Raw genomic sequence first — 16,655 nt, forward strand, 5'->3', positions numbered from 1 at the left:
ATCTGCAGTTTGGGATACATTGTTGGCCAGCGATTTGTGAAAATAGTGAAATTTTAACAATTTTTTCACGCTAACACGAGGGTTCAGACAAAAGTACGCCATTTTGTTCGGTTCTTTTGTTCCGACTTAAAACACGAGGTTGGTCAACTGGTGCGGCCGCCATCGCTTCTAGCCTCTCTCGGTTCGGAGTAATTTGGAATCTCATCTCGCCCGGCAGTGTTGGCAAGTTGACAACATTTTTGTCAAAATTGTCGGAGTTGTCGGAATAGGCTTCATTTGCGGTTGTTGCTACTGGATGCTGATTGGATTGCGACATACGTTCGTTTTAATCAACGATTGGATAATTTAACCAGTTTTTTTTGCTTTGCGGTGATCGATTTGATATCCGCTTTTTTTCGATTTGAGATAGGCTGGTGAACTCAGGTATGTGATATTTATTGTGATATTTTAATATATTTATTAGAAAAGTGTATTTTAATTGAAATTTTTTAATATAAGTTTTATTTTGAATTTAATTTTTTTTCTTTTTATTTTTCTTTTATTTTTGTGATCGTCCATTTGTGTTTTTATTTATTATTTATAGCTTTTTTTTTGCAACAAATTTTTTTCTGACATTTTTTTTTCCAAAACCGGTATTTATAATTTTTTTTTAACATCATCATTCATTATGACTCTCGCTACCACTGCTGAACAGTTTATCCCGTGCTCAATTCCGTTTAGCCAGTATGTTGAGCAATAAGAATGGATTTTTACGCATAATAATTACCCAGAAGCTAAATATAAAACGTCGTTTTTAGCTGTGTGCGGAGCTGAGGTCTATTCGCGAATTAAATCGCTTTTTCCGGGAAGGGATGTTAAAACTCTTTCATATGCTGAAATTGTCGAGGAATTGAAAAAGTATTATGACAAGAAGGATCCTGAGTTCTTGGCATGCAATGAATTTTGGACAAGGAGACAAAGGCATGATGAAAGGGCTATTGACTTTATTTTGGCAGTTAAAACTTCAGCTGAAGAATGTAATTTTGGTGACAATAAAGATCGTTTGTGACGAGATAAACAATGGCTTTGATGCCACAAATAATAAACGCAAACATGAACATTCTGGCAATATTAATGTGTTGCTAAATTTAGAAAACCCATTTTATTTCCCTCAAATGTGATTGAATTTAAAAGAGCGACTTACATTTCGGCTTTGCTGCGTGCTGCTGACCCGACTTCCGGGTACTTTTCATCGGAGCTCCTCTCCGAGTGCCTTGCCATCTGGAGGCTGTCCGAAACCATGTTGATGATGATGTCCTTATGGCCTGCTGAATCTTGTCGACGAACGAAACCTTGGTGCACTCTTCGCCGATGTCGCTGCACACACATGCTACACAACTCGTTGGTTGCTAACTCGCAACCCTGCACGTTCCGGCTTGGGCCGCTGAACGCGCAGATCCTCCTGCTGGACGACAATCCGGTTATTCCGGCGACAATGCTCCTGCTGTGATGTCATCCGATGACCAATGGGTGTTTTCCCCGGTTGCAACCGGGAACGCCTTCCGCTTCCCGCACGTGGTTTTCCTAATTTCGCCGATCCCTCGATGCCACTCGCCCTCTGGCGCCTTTTCCCTTGGGGAACCTTTGGCGCTCCTCGGCGTCTTGTGTCCAATGGGAACCGCGAGTGGAACTACAATAGGCAGCAAGAACTGGCTGAAGTTTTCCGGCAAAGTGGCTTCCTGGCAATAACCGCTCCCACTGCTGGCGAGGAGAAGCGAGTACCAAGCGCCGAATCCGGTGAGCCGAATATCACCACGGGTGAGGAAAGATGTGGCAAACAGAAGTGGCAAAGCGGTATGGCAGTAAAGGTGTAGCAAAAAGATGTGGCCAAAAAAGAAAAACGAGTATGGCAAAAAAAGGGTCCTATTGGGACGGAAAAGTGGGGTTAGAAAAAAGATTTGTTGAAGAAATCTAACCTCAACTTACTTCCGACCCATTTTGGATGCTGATATGCCAACTGTGGCCACGCACGACCAACGAAATCTTTCCCTTTTTGTTAGCGCCTTGCGCAGATTTTCTCTCTGTGAGATTCGCTTTTGGCCGTGGTCGAAAGGTGTGTACAAGCGAACTGGAATAAATGTGCTTCAGTACTAATTTCTCGGCTTCAAAATTGTTGCTTACCTTTGCCTTTTGCGACGTCTTCCGCCCTTAATCGACCGACAATTCCTTCTGGCCTAGGCGTGCGCTTCTGCAATTTAAAATTGTGCCGGTTGTAGCAGATTCGGATCGCAGATTCTGGTCTGTTGCTTACCTGTGCCTTTCGATGTTTCACTCGCACGTTTTTCCCGTGGGGGAAGAACGTTCGGTTCAGGGATCGCAGTAGAAGCTGGGACAGATCGCAGAGAAGCAATAAGCCAGTGTCTGTATGCAGCTTTTGTAAACGTAGAGGTCATACAATCAACTATTGTTTTCGTCTAAATCGTCAGAAATCGGAACGCTACCAACCATATCGTAATCAAAACAGAGAAACTACTGCTCTTAATTTTATGGATACTCCGCAACCTCAGTCTTCCAGTTCAGGTTTATTCAAACGGCTAAAAAGTGATTTAGAATCGGATTCAGATTTTGAAGAGGAGTCTTGCCTTATGATTTCTTCGGTAAATAGGATTAACAAGCCATGTTATGTGGAAGCTATGGTGGATGGACGTAAATTGACTATGGAAATCGACTGTGGGTCTGGCGAGAGCGTTATTTCGGAGGAGGTTTTCTTGAGAAGTTTTAATCATTGTTATTTGTCGCCTTGCAACATGCGTTTAGTTGTCATAGACGGCAAGAGACTTAACGTTTTGGGAAAAATTAATGTCTATGTACAAATGAATAACATAAAACAGCGAGTCAACCTGGTGGTGTTAAGATGTGACAACGATTTCATTCCTTTGCTGGGTCGGACGTGGTTAGACGTATTTTGCATCGGTTGGCGGAATATGTCTACATCAACATCAAGGATTAACATCAATGCGTTGAAAGAAGAGGAGATTGTACAAGAAGTCAAGAGTAAGTTCCCCAATGTTTTTGACGGCGACATGTCAAAGCCAATTGCGGGATTTTAGGGAGATTTAGTTTTGCGAGATAAAACTCCAATTTTTAAAAAAGCATATGAGGTTCCTTTACGTTTACGGCAAAAAGTTTTAGACCATTTACATGAACTTGAAAAAGCAAACATCATAACACCGGTAGAAGTAAGTGATTGGGCTTCTCCGGTTGTTGTAGTGATAAAAAAGGATCAAGGTATTAGACTTGTTATTGACTGTAAAGTGTCGACAAATAAAGTCATTGTTCCAAACACGTACCCTTTGCCTCTTGCTCAGGACATTTTCGCAAAACTGGCAGGTTCTAAAATATTTTGTTCACTTGACTTGGCAGGGGCATATACTCAACTTCTACTCTCAAAAAACTCACGAAAATTTATGATTATTAACACGATTAAAGGTTTATATTCTTACAACAGGTTGCCTCAAGGGGCTGCATCCTCTGCTTCAGTGTTTCAAAAAGTAATGGACCAAATTTTACATGGTCTTGATTCTGTTTGTTGTTATTTGGACGATTTATTAATAGCTGGAAATAACTTCGAAAATTGCAAAAATATGCTTGTATTGGTTTTGGAACGGTTATCCAGAGCCAATATTAAAGTTAATTTAAAGAAATGCAAATTCTTTGTAAAGCAGTTGCCATATCTTGGACACGTTCTAACTGGAGATGGCTTGTTACCATGTCCTGAAAAAGTAAAAACCATTCGGGAAGCCAAATCTCCTAAGAATGTCTCAGAGTTGAAAGCTTTTTTGGGCTTAATTACGTTTTATTCGAAATTTATCCCTAATATGTCATCTAAATTACATCGATTGTATGCTTTATTAAAGAAAGATACATCTTTTGACTGGAATTCTGATTGTGAGAAAGTTTTTCAAGATTGTAAACATTATTTGATGCAATCCAATTTATTAGAATATTTCGATCCCTCAAAACCAATAGTGGTTGTCACAGATGCCTGCTCTTACGGATTAGGAGGGGTCATAGCACATGTTATTAAAGGTGAAGAAAAGCCCATCAGTTTTACCTCTTTTTCATTAAACTCTGCCCAAAAGAACTTACATCTTGAGGCATTAGCCATAGTGAGCACAGTAAAAAAAATTCACAAATTTTTATATGGGCAAAAGTTTACCATTTTTACGGACCACAAGCCATTAATTGGAATTCTAGGTAAACAAGGAAGGAACGCTTTTTCAGTAACCAGATTACAAAGATACTTGTTGGAATTGGCAATTTACGATTACGATATTTTCTATCTGCCATCAAACAAAATGGGAAACGCAGATTTCTGCTCGAGGTTCCCTGAAAGTCAAATTGTACCTTTAGAGTTGGATTGAGAGTTCGTTAAAAATTTAAATTTTACTGCTGAATTCCCTTTAAATTACAAAGAAATAGCTAAAGAAACTAAAACGGATCCTTTTACTTCAAAAATTGTTCAATACATACAAAAAGGGTGGCCAGATAGATTGGAGAAACAGTTAAGAGATGTTTATTCGGCTCACCAGGAATTAGAAGTTGTGGAAGGATGTCTATTATTTAAAGATCGCGTGGTGATTCCAACCACTTTGAAACAACAGGTTTTAAAAATGCTACATTCGAATCACTTGGGAATCAATAAACTTAAACAGTTAGCTAGAAGAACTGTTTATTGGTTCCACATTAACAAGGACATTGAAGATTTTGTTAAATTTTGTCGTATTTGTTCCGCAACGAATGCAGTTCCAAAACCTGCTCCATATTCAAAATGGATTCCCAGAATTAAACCTTTCAGTAGAATCCATGCAGATTTTTTCTATTTAGATAAAAAAGTTTTTTTAATCATTGTTGACAGTTTTAGTAAATGGATAGAGTTAGAACATGTAAAATGGCACAGAAAGTAAAAAGGTAATAAAAGTTTTTATCAATATTTTCGCTAGGTTAGGACTTCCAGATGTCTTAGTGACAGATGGTGGTCCTCCTTTCAATTCCGATAACTTTGTACGATTTTTTCAACAACAGGGGATTTTAGTAATGAAGAGCCCACCTTACCACCCGGAAAGCAACGGATAGGCTGAAAGGATGGTACGCTTGGTTAAGGATGTATTAAAAAAGTTCCTTTTAGATCAACACATTAAAAGATTGGATACAGACGAACAAATAGCGTATTTTTTGTTCAACTACAGAAATACTTGCATTGGGGATGAAGGAGAGTTTCCAGCAGAAAGGTTACTTACATATAAACCAAAAAAATTAATAGATTTGTTGAATCCTAAGAGTAATTTTAAACGTCATTTAGCGGAAAATCATGATGAACGACTAGCTATTCAGCCTTCAACCAGCCAAGCTGTCGTTGAGGTTACCGATGATTTTGACAAGCTGATTAAAGGAGATATCATATACTACAAAAACAATAATAAAACTGATTTTAACAAATGGGTACCAGCGAAATTTCTAAAACGCCTTTCAAAAACTGTTTTGCAGATATTGCTGAGCGGAAGGATCGTATTGGCACACAAGCGCCAAATAAAGCTAGCTCCAAAAGCGCAGAGGAAAGGAAATTTGCATTTTGTTCTGAATGAAGATATTGACAGTTTACCGGCCCTACCAAATCCTATTTGCCCTAAAAGAAGGAGAGATGACGATGAAGAAATGGAGCTGCAAATATCGGATTCCAGTTCTGATTTTTACGGTTTTGCGGCTGACTCGTTTGTTTATAACAACTTGAACCAGATCCAGAACGATTTGAATTTTGAAGAAGCAATACCGGAAGGAGTTCCTGTCAGGAGATCAACGAGAACATTGAAGAGGCGAAGGAGAGAAGATTTTGTTTATTATTGAATTGTCGCTTAAATGAAATATCGATTTTTTTATTTAATTATAATGCTTCACTCGCATGTTCTTTATCATGCTTTCGATCACCCGTTATTCAAGATTTGTTATATTAACTTTCGAACACAAATTTATGATTATTCAAAGTACTTGAGGATGAAGGAGTTGTTATGTTCGAAATAACAGTGTATCAGCTTTCGGTAAAATGGGTAAAACCCGATCTTATTAGTTTTGCTCTTGTAGCAGATTCTCTGAGAGTCACGATTAAGGTAGGGCCCAGTATTGTATACAATAGGCTTAATACAGTTCAGTTCTAATTTGGCTTTCAACGTATCAACTTTGTTTTATTCATTCCCCGTCATCACACCCGTCTTTACTGCTATTTAGCAAGTTATAAAAGAAATCTAAACTTAGATTAGTAAACTAACATGTTTTGTAAGCAAACTTTCTAAACTGAACACTTCAAAAAATTTCTTCAATATGTATAATACATATGTATAAAATCTGAATGAAGTCAATCAATCTAGGAAAAGTATTTCAGATGGCATGTGCTAAAATTAACTACTTTAATAAAGTACAAACAATCGAAAATTTCGATATGCACAGATTTGTAACAGATTATTTTCTTCGCAATGAAAACATATTCAATTTTTTTTAGCTCAATTTGGACCTGAAAAACATGAAAAGACATGTTGGCATGCCAAGAAAAGGACCATGCCAAAATAGGGCTCACTTACCCTAAAGAATGTATAAAACAATTTGTGTGAGGATAATGTCATTTTATGGCTCTAATTTTTTTTGATTCTTTACTCAAACTGCATTATAAATCTTACGAAAACTGAAAAACTAAAATCGGTTTTTGTGATAAGTAGAGCTTATATTGGGCTATTTGAATCCACTGAAAACCGGTTTTGTTTACTTTGTCTTTTATACCCTTTTCACATGTTGTTGCTGATATGTTCGGCCATTCACGTTCACCGGCTTAGACTACTTCGGGCCACTGTTGGTTAAGCGTGGTCGATGTAACGAGAAAAGGTGGGTAGCGTTGTTTACCTGCCTTAGCATTAGGGCTCTACATTTGGAGGAGGTATATACGATGTCAGCTGAATCCTGCAAATTGGCAATGCGACGCTTTATTGCCAAACATGGTCCTCCTCAAGAACTGTACTGCAATAACGGGACCAATTTTCGAGGAGCGCCCCGAGAGTTAGCAGAGGAAGCGAAAGAGATCAACAAACAACTGGCGAAATGTTTCACGAACAACTATAAGGCATGGAATTTGAATCCGCCCTCAGCTCAGAATATGGGTGGCGTCTGGGAGCTAAAGGTGAGATCGGTGAAAGAAGCTTTTAAAACTTTATCACACAATCAGAAACTCGATGACGAAGCGCTCAAGACACTACTTTCCGAAGCCAAAATGATTGTGAACTCTCATCTATTCACTTTTGTCCCTCTGGAGAACCCGGAAGACGAAGTCTTGACTCCAAACAACTTTCTATGGTTAACCTCTGAAGAAGATAACAAACCACCAAGAGTGGCAACGGAAAATGCAATTTCTTTACGATCTAAGGGGCCGTTCAAATATTACGTAACGCAATTTTCGGTCATTCTCAACCTCCACCCCCCTACGTAACACATTTGTCTCAGATTTACTATCCTTAATCCACAAAGCGTAACAAATTCTTACACCCCCTCCCCCCCTAAACGCGTTACGTAATCTTTGAATGGCCCCTAACTGGAAACTGGTTCAGCATCTGGTCAACCAGTTCTGGAAGCGATGGATTCAGGTCTACCTACCAACGGCCTGCAGGACGAAATGGTTCGAGCAAACCCGCCCAATGGAGGTCGGGGATCTTGTTGTCATCGTAGACGAATCGGTGCGGAACGGATGGCTGCGTGGGAGAGTAGTTAAATCGTATCCTGGGAGAGATGGTCAAGTTCATAAAGTAGACGTGAAGACTGTGATGGCAGTATCCTTCAGAGGCCAACGATTAAAGTAGCACTTTTAGACGTGCAAGAGACTAGTAAGATCGAATAATTACGACGTTACGGGTTGGGGTGTCAGCACGTCTGGCAACCGGGAAAAATAGAAATCGACGCCGACGCCACTCAGAAAGCGCGTTAATTTTTGTAAACGAGTAGGAAGAAGAACATTTCCTATAGTGGTGGTCACAAAAGCGATTAGTTTTCGAAGATTGTATCAGAGTAGTTTTGGAAAATTTTCCGATTATTATAAAGTTTGTATCTCTTAAAATTACATCCCTTCATTTCTCTTAATTCATTCTATTATTTGTAGAACCCTGTTCCTTCTGAACATAAAAAAGCTAACCATAAAAAGCTACACACTAGTAGAACCTAGATTCCGGCACGTGGCATTATTATATGCTGCATTGAAGAAAAACTTATTTGTAAGTAATTAAATCGAATCTGTAATGATCAAATATTGTTAACACCCTTTAATAAATCACTCGTTAAAAGGACTACGGAAAGTTTAATTTTCAACAATTCTAGTGGAAAAATATCTAAAAAGATTCAAGAAGTTTATTTCAATTTGGAGAAATACCATCAAGACGCCATTCACCGCCCAGACACCATTTACCGCCCAAAATCACCCTTTTGTGTGTATTTTGAAAAAACTGGGATGTTTTCTCCAAATATAAAGCCTAGTCCACACTAGGAGACGGTTCGTCTCGAGACGGTCTCAGCGTCTCCCATTTTCTTCGGGAGACACTGAGACCGTCTCAGATTTCCAACAACAACAACAGACAACAAAGTTCGTTTCATAACAAAAATCGCAGTTCATGTTGGACTAGGCTTAAGACCTGTGTTCTGTGTCGGCATCATTGTTCGACCATTTCACTGAAAAAACATCACTTAATTATGCTAACTATAGCCAGAAATAAAATATTTGGTTTTTCGTTTCCGGTCAAATTATTGAATTCGACGCCTGTTAGCGAACTAAGCATTACTGTACCGCCCCTACTTTCATAACAGTCCCATATGCAAAAACAAGCAAGCGAGAAAATCAGCTTTTCCTGTTTTGGAATATATTTTCGAATTGTGACCATAACGTTAGGTATAAACGAAAATCGTTTGATGGAAGGTGTTCAAGGATGTCATAACAAATCGTTCGACCTGAAATTTTCGAAATTGGGACATTGAAGGTCGGGAGCACTCATTTTATTCGTTATGGGACTGTTATGCGAGCATATTTGAGATTTTTTTCAAATCTACTCGCATAACAGTCCCATACAGAATATGTTTTGTTCAACAAGCTACTTTCTAAGACTTCTTTTTTGAACTTCTAAACGCAGTTATCAGAAAAAGAAACACACTTTTGGAAAAATATCGTGAATTCTTCAAAGTAAGTTCAATCTTTTTACGATTTTGATTGCATCTGATAGTTTTTCGCTGAAGAAGAGATTCCTTTCTTCTTACTGGTCTGCCTTCGAAAACTAGTGTGCATAATTCGACATCAAAAAAATTGAATCTTTATTAAATGATTCAAAGCAATAAATCAAAGACTATTTCGTCGAAAGAAACATTGAAAAGTAACTAAATCCGTGGTATTTCACATATGGGACTGTTATGCGGGTATATTTCATATGGGACAGCCACGAGTTGATATTTTTCTCGAAATTTCTGGAACAAAATCTCTTTTTTTATTGTTTTATATTGAAGCCCTATGTTCAAAATGACGAACTGTCAGGTTAGATGAAAAATGACGAAAATTCATATGGGACTGTTATGCGAGTAGGGGCAGTGTACTCCAAGGGCAAAAAGGGTTTTTGTTTACTAGATAGTACCTATTGGAACTAAAATCGACTTGAAACGATAGTTTTATTTTCGTAGAATCGATTTGCATCAAAAATTTTTCGTTTTTTTTAATAGTTGTTGTTTTTTGAAGCGTTTAGTGATGGGCGGTAATTGGTGTATAAAAAAAAGTGTGGGTTCCTAATGACCGATCACGCACAATTTCTTTGTTTTTAACGCATGTATTGTGTCAAATGTGTAAATTGTAAGAAGCATTTAGTTTGATTATGTTAGAAAATGATGTTTTATCGCTGAAAGTAATCGGTTACTTGAGGTTGTTTGCCGGGAATCATAATTTTGTCAGTCAACGCACTTTGTTAAACTTTGTGGAAAATATTTCACAAAATGTATTCTCTAAAGAGCCAAAATATGGTTTTGACAGCTCGTTGTATGGAAAATACTAAAAAGAACAGTTTCCATGTTGTTTAGATAGTTTTTCCTTAAGAAAACATTATCGATACCCGACAAAGTCGAGTGGGCGGTAATAGGGCCAGTTGAACACCCCAAAGTTTAGTTAATTATTTTGAAAAGCGTACATTTTTCGCATTCCACTAAATTTTTTATTTAAAGTAGAGCAGTATTGGGGGATGTATAGGAAAAGAAAGCGAATAAAAATCTGCCGTCGTTTTTTTATTACACATGTTTGAAGTTGAAAAACCGCTTAACTGGGCGGTGAATGGCGTCTTGATGGTAATCTATCTCTATTTTAAAATCAAAACATTTACTACGCAAAGAGGCATCAGCATCAGCACAATCAATCAACAAACTGTTATAACCCATGATTTATGGTTTCACGTTAAGCGTGTCGGTTCGGCCGCTAACGTTTGAGCCGAACAAAACAAAAGCCGAAAAACACAGTTGAAGAGTTTAAATAAACTAGCGACTGAAAGAGCTGGCCTCTTTTTAGTTCTGAGCTTCAATAAGTAAAAATCGTGTGATAATTTATATCCGAAAACTTAGAGTTTTTAGTGGCGACGAGGATAAATTGTGCTAGTGAACTAGTAGTTTTGCCTGCGAACGAGTGTTCGGGGAAATTTTTTTTTGCTCTGTTGACGATTTTCAACACCGGCGGAAAGCGTAAGTGATTCGTTTGCTTAAAGTGACCGGAAAAGTTCGGAACAGATTTTAAGCGAACAGTGGATTCAGGGTACGGAAAAGTTCGTCCCAGGAATTCCGGTGATTTCCGGCATCAAAACCGTAAGTAAACGACAGCAAACAGATCAGTGCGAAAACCATTTTGTGAAATACTGGAAGCCATTGTATTGTGAACAAGCAAACAGATATTGTTTTGTGTTTCATTTTCCGCGCGTTCCTCTTGAGCATTACTATTAGAGTGGTGCAACAAAAGAAGTTTTTTTAATTGAATTTTAACAAAGCAGATTTTAGTACCGATTATTGTCGCTTATTGTTAAACGAAATAAAAGAAAAGATAATAAAAATAATTTTGTTGTGTGACAAAAAAAAAACTTAATCGATTAAAAAAATAAATTATTAATTTTGATTTTTTTTTCTCGACAGAACTTGGCGAATTCCGAGTGGCATACAAAGCGGTACCAGCTTCGAAATTTTCGAAAGCGGTTTTTAGGTGGAATACTGGAGTCGGGTAATTTTCCCGGATTTGGTAAGAGTATCAGACTTGTTTCATATATTGGTTTTGTTTGATTTTTTTTTCATCTTCTTCTATTGATACTTGTAATTTTACAAATCATTTTGAGCACTTGGGTTTTTTTTCAATTTTTAACAAAAAATGGCTTCAGCAAATGCTTTAATTGCCACAATTGAGCCTTACAGAAAAGGAACTCCATTTTCTGATTGGGTGGAGCGTTTGGGGTACTTTTTTATTGTTAATGGTACAACCGATGACAAAAAAAAGCGTACCTGATCACCCTTAGTGGCCAATACGTATTTTCACAATTGAAACTATTGTTTCCGAATGGGAAATTAGATGAGGCGACTTACGATCAATTGGTTGAAAAACTTAAGTGTCGTTTTGACAAAACCCCACCTGCGAGAGTTTTACGGTACAAATTTACAAAAAGATCGCAAGAACAGGGGGAGTCGGTCGAAGATTTTATTTTATCTTTACAAATGGAGGCAGAATTTTGCAAATTGGGAGAAGATAAAAACGAGCTGTTATTGGACAGAATCGTGGGAGGTATAAAAGACGAGCAACTTAGGCTCCGTCTTTTAAACGAAGCAGAATAAAATATTGAAAAGGCAGAAAATATAATTATGACATGGGAGATCGCAAAAAATTGCGCATCCGCTATGGAACAACCAAGCCCTAGCGGTGGTTTAGTTGGAGCTGTGCGAGGAGCGGTAAGACGTCCGGTAAGAGAACGACTCGGTTATAGACCATACTCTGGAGATCGGGAAAAATTTAATAAAAATCCAGGTGGTTACAGTTCCCGCGAAAACTTTGGGGATAACCGGCCTTCTGCTGGAAAAACTCGACGTGGATTCAACAAACCCGACTACTCCAAAATCAAATGCGGATTCTGTGGAATTCTTGGTCATCCTACACGGAAATGTTTTGCAATGAAGAACATGAAGCAGAATGCAATCAAATATGTTGATGCTCAACAGGAAGACAAGGCTGGTAAAGCACTAAGCGATCTCATGGCCAGGATGCGTACATCCCAATCGAATTCAGATTCGGATTCAGACTCAGGTACATTAAATTGCATGCATTTGGAAATTGTTAACAGAATAAGTGATCCTTGCCTTGTGCAATTAAATATTGAAGGAAAATTTCTTCAAATGGAGGTGGATTGTGGATCTTCGGTAACGGTTATTGGGTTTCAGCAATATATTTCGCTTTTTGACAAAAATATTCGAAAATCTAAAAAAAAACTGATAGTTGTAAACGGTTCAAATTTAAAAATTTTTGGAGAAGCAAAATTGCTCGTTAATTTTCGAAACATACAAACTGAATTGAAAATAATTGTATTGGATTGTGACAATTCATTCATTCCCCTTTTGGGTAGAGATTGGCTGGATATTTTTTATCCGAGTTGGAAGAATTTTTTTTCAAATTCAGAGGTGATACAAAATATTAATGTACAATCAACTGATGAAATGATTTCAGATGTTAAAAAGAGATTTTTCAAAGTTTTCAAAAAAGATTTTTCTACTCCCATTAAAGGGTTTGAGGCTGGATTGGTTCTTAAAACTGATATCCCGATGTTCAAAAAAGCATATGAAGTTCCATATCGACTAAGAGATAAAGTTATTGACTATTTAACTAAACTTGAAAAGGAAAATGTTATAACACCAATCAAAACGAGTGAATGGGCTTCGCCTGTTGTGATAGTCATGAAGAAAAACAATGACATTCGATTGGTTATAGACTGTAAGGTTTCAATCAATAAAATTCTCTTTCCTAATTCATATCCGCTGCCGACAGCACAGGATTTATTTGCCAAATTGGCAGGATTCAAGTATTTTTGCTCGCTTGATTTAGAAGGAGCATACACCCAGCTGTCTTTATCGGAAAGATCTAGAAAGTATATGGTAATAAATACTATTCGTGGTTTATTTACATATAACAGATTACCACAAGGAGCATCTTCGAGCGCATCGGCATTTCAGCAAGTTTTGGATCAAATTTTAATAGGGTTTGAAAATGTTTTATGTTATTTGGATGATATTCTAATTGCAGCTCCGTCTTTACAAGAGTGTTATCAAAAACTTATTAAAGTGTTATCCAGACTGTCAGATGCAAACATCAAAATAAATTTAGACAAATGTAAATTTTTCGTCACTGAACTACCCTATTTGGGTCATGTTATAACAAAAAAAGGTCTTTTACCATGTCCTGATAAAATTCTAACTATTGAAAAATCTTCTGTTCCGGGAAATGTGTCTGAACTCAAATCATTCTTGGGACTTATCAATTTTTACAATAAATTTATTCCACATCTTTCATCTAAATTGCATTATTTATACAATTTACTAAGAAATAACGTCAAGTTTGTTTGGGACGAAAATTGCCGGAAAGCTTTTGAAAATTCGAAGAAAGCACTTATTAATGCAAATATTTTAGAATTTTTCGACCCTAAGAAACCGATTGTGGTAGTATCTGATGCTTCAAGTTATGGTTTAGGAGGAGCGATATCTCACACAGTAGATGGAATAGAAAAACCTATATGTTTTACGTCATTTTCATTGAACGAAGCACAAAAGAAATACCCTATCCTTCACTTGGAAGCTCTGGCTTTAGTGTGTACGATAAAAAAATTCCACAAATATCTTTACGGTCAAACATTTCAAGTTTTTACCGACCATAAACCCTTGGTAGGGATTTTCGGAAAAGACGGGAAAAATTCTATATATGTGACAAGATTACAAAGGTTTATCCTAGAACTGTCAATTTACAATTTCGAAATACATTATAGACCTTCGGCTAAAATGGGAAACGCTGATTTTTGTTCACGTTTCCCGCTTCAACAATCAGTTCCGGCTGCTTAGGATACTGTGAGAAGTATAAATTTCAGTAACGAAATACCATTAGACTATGTTTGTATAGCAGAAGCTTCACAAAAAGATCCATTTATGATAAAACTTTTTTCATTCTTGAAAAACGGTTGGCCAGAAAGAATTGAAAAAGCTTATGCGAATGTTTTTTCGAATCAACATGATTTAGAGGTGGTAGATAACTGTTTGCTATACCAAGATAAAGTAGTTATACCACATCAATTACAAAACCGTACACTTAAATTATTGCATGCTAATCATGCCGGATCAGTGAAAATGAAACAAATGGCAAGACGATCTGTTTACTGGTTCGGTATTAATTCGGACATTGACAAATATGTATCGAACTGTGATATTTGTAGCAGTAGAGCAGTTGTACCGAAACCTAAAGTAACATCAATTTGGACACCGGCTACAAGACCTTTTAGTCGAATACACATAGATTTTTTTCATTTTTCGCATACCACCTTTTTACTGATGGTTGATAGTTATACCAAATGGTTGGAAGTTGTTCGAATGAACAAAGGGACAGAATGCAATAAAGTACTTGCAAAATTAATAGAATTGTTCGCAAGATTTGGTTTACCGGATATCCTTGTCTCAGATGGAGGTCCCCCGTTTAATTCATTTGTTTTCACTGAATTCTTGAGCAAACAGGGTATCAGAGTGATGAAAAGTCCCCCGTATCATCCTCAAAGTAATGGCCAAGCTGAAAGGTTGGTAAGAACATTGAAAGATGTTTTAAAAAAATATTTGCTAGATCCTGAATTTACGAATTTAGAATTACACAGAAAAAAAATCGGAATCCTTAACGACACTGAAATTGAAAACCTTTATTATTACATGACATGGAACGCGACTTATTGATGTAAATTTACAAAATAAAAACAGTTGAATCCTTAACAGCACTGAATTCTAATGACACAAATATTACATGACACGGAACGCGATTATTTGATGTAAATTTACATCACATATGATGTAAATAAAAAGAAGCATCACATACGACGGAATTTTCAGTGCGAATTAAATATTACACGTCTTAATATTTTACATGTCTTTCAAATTTTACGCGTCTGTTGAAGATTGCAGACGTGTAATATTCAACTCGCACTGAAAATTCCATTATATGCGATGCTTCTTTTTCGTTACATCATATGTGATGTAATTTTACAATTTTTTTTTGGTCACACGAAATTCTCAACAACACTGAATTGGAAATTTCTCAAAATTACACGACATGAAATATTACAATACACTGAACGTGATAATGTCATGTAAAATTATAAACTTTGAAGAACAAGACCAGACAAATGTGACAAAAACTGTTAAGTCAAGTCGTGCGCCAAAGTATTTTCCCCGCGCGCGAGTAATTTAATCGGTGTTGATGGTTCCCAGAGATATCCGAAAAACAGGGATGCGGTTCTGGAAGCGGATCCACGGTGTTCAACATTGGATCCGGTACTTCGCGGAAAAAATAAAAGAAATAAAATATAATGTGTGTTGAAAAAAAATTTGCCGCCTATTAAAATGAATCATATTAATTATAGATGAGTTTTATTTTTATTAACAGACGTGAAAATTCCAGTATTGAATCATATTAACAATAAATAAAACAAAACAAATTCCAATTGGAAAGTTTTTCTTCCAACATTCAGTGATTTTATAATTTACATCATTTTTATTTTACACGTTGCTAAATTTTACATCATTTTTGATTTTACACGTTGCAAAATTTTACTGGCGTGTAATTTCCAACTAGCACTGAATATTCCGTCATATATGATGCTTCTTTTTATTTACATCATATGTGATGTAATTTTACAGATTTTTTTGGTAGTGTGTAGATAACCAAATTAATTTATTCCTGATTAACTACAGAAATACTGTGACGAGTGATGGAAAATTTCCATCCGAGAAACTTTTTTCGTTCAAACCTAAAGTTTTGCTTGACTTGGTTAATCCAAAAAACCATGAAAATAAATTAGTAGAAAAAAAAAGTGATGATAGTAAAAAAAATTATGTTCCACAAACGCGGAACGATCCAATAAACAATCTGACTGAGGGGGATGAGGTGTGGTATGCCAATTATAATCCTCATAATCCAGTTAGATGGTTAAAAGCAAAATTTATAAAACGTGTCTCTTCTTACACTTTTCAGATCTGGTCTGGAAGCGGGCTCCGGTTTGTTCACCGGAATCAAATTAAGCCACCCAAAGGGGATAGCATAATTCGACCAAACATCATCTTGACTGAAGGAGGAGCTAGGTCGGTGTCTGACGATGAAGATGTCGATGGTTTCAAAGGATTTCCTGACGAATGTCAGAAGGACAATGGTCCAATTTCTGTTGGTCGAAAGAGGAAACATCCTAACAGTTCGTTACCGGAAAACGCCGAGCCACCGGAACTCCGGAGATCTAAACGAAGGCGTAAACCGACCAAAATTGAAGACGTTTGAAGATGTTTGGTTGAAATCAATTAAACTTTTTTTT

At 36.9% G+C, this 16,655-nt stretch overlaps 2 protein-coding genes across 6 annotated transcripts in view; one reads left to right on the forward strand and one right to left on the reverse strand.

Annotated features, from left to right (window-relative positions):
• Window positions 1-16,655, forward strand: part of LOC129747123 (calpain-D) — a 450,101-nt gene that overhangs the window by 357,821 nt on the left and 75,625 nt on the right. The gene's annotated exons all lie outside the window — the stretch shown is intronic.
• LOC129747181 (uncharacterized) lies at window positions 635-2,540 on the reverse strand. 2 transcript variants are annotated; one of them, XR_008737453.1, is made up of 3 exons: window positions 1,966-2,540; window positions 1,184-1,902; window positions 635-872 (listed from the first exon to the last, which is right to left on the reverse strand). XR_008737453.1 is itself a non-coding variant. In XM_055741235.1 (3 exons), exons 2-3 carry the CDS (start codon window positions 1,974-1,976, stop codon window positions 1,461-1,463), a joined length of 453 nt encoding a protein of 150 aa, XP_055597210.1. In that variant the 5' UTR covers window positions 1,977-2,107; window positions 2,161-2,540; the 3' UTR covers window positions 1,181-1,460. The 2 variants fall into 2 exon arrangements, 1 of the variants encoding a protein (XP_055597210.1); XM_055741235.1 differs by lacking the exon at window positions 635-872 and having other exon boundaries at window positions 1,181-1,902; window positions 1,966-2,107; window positions 2,161-2,540.

This window comes from Uranotaenia lowii, chromosome 1, assembly GCF_029784155.1.
Source record: "Uranotaenia lowii strain MFRU-FL chromosome 1, ASM2978415v1, whole genome shotgun sequence".
Lineage (NCBI taxonomy): Eukaryota > Metazoa > Arthropoda > Insecta > Diptera > Culicidae > Uranotaenia > Uranotaenia lowii.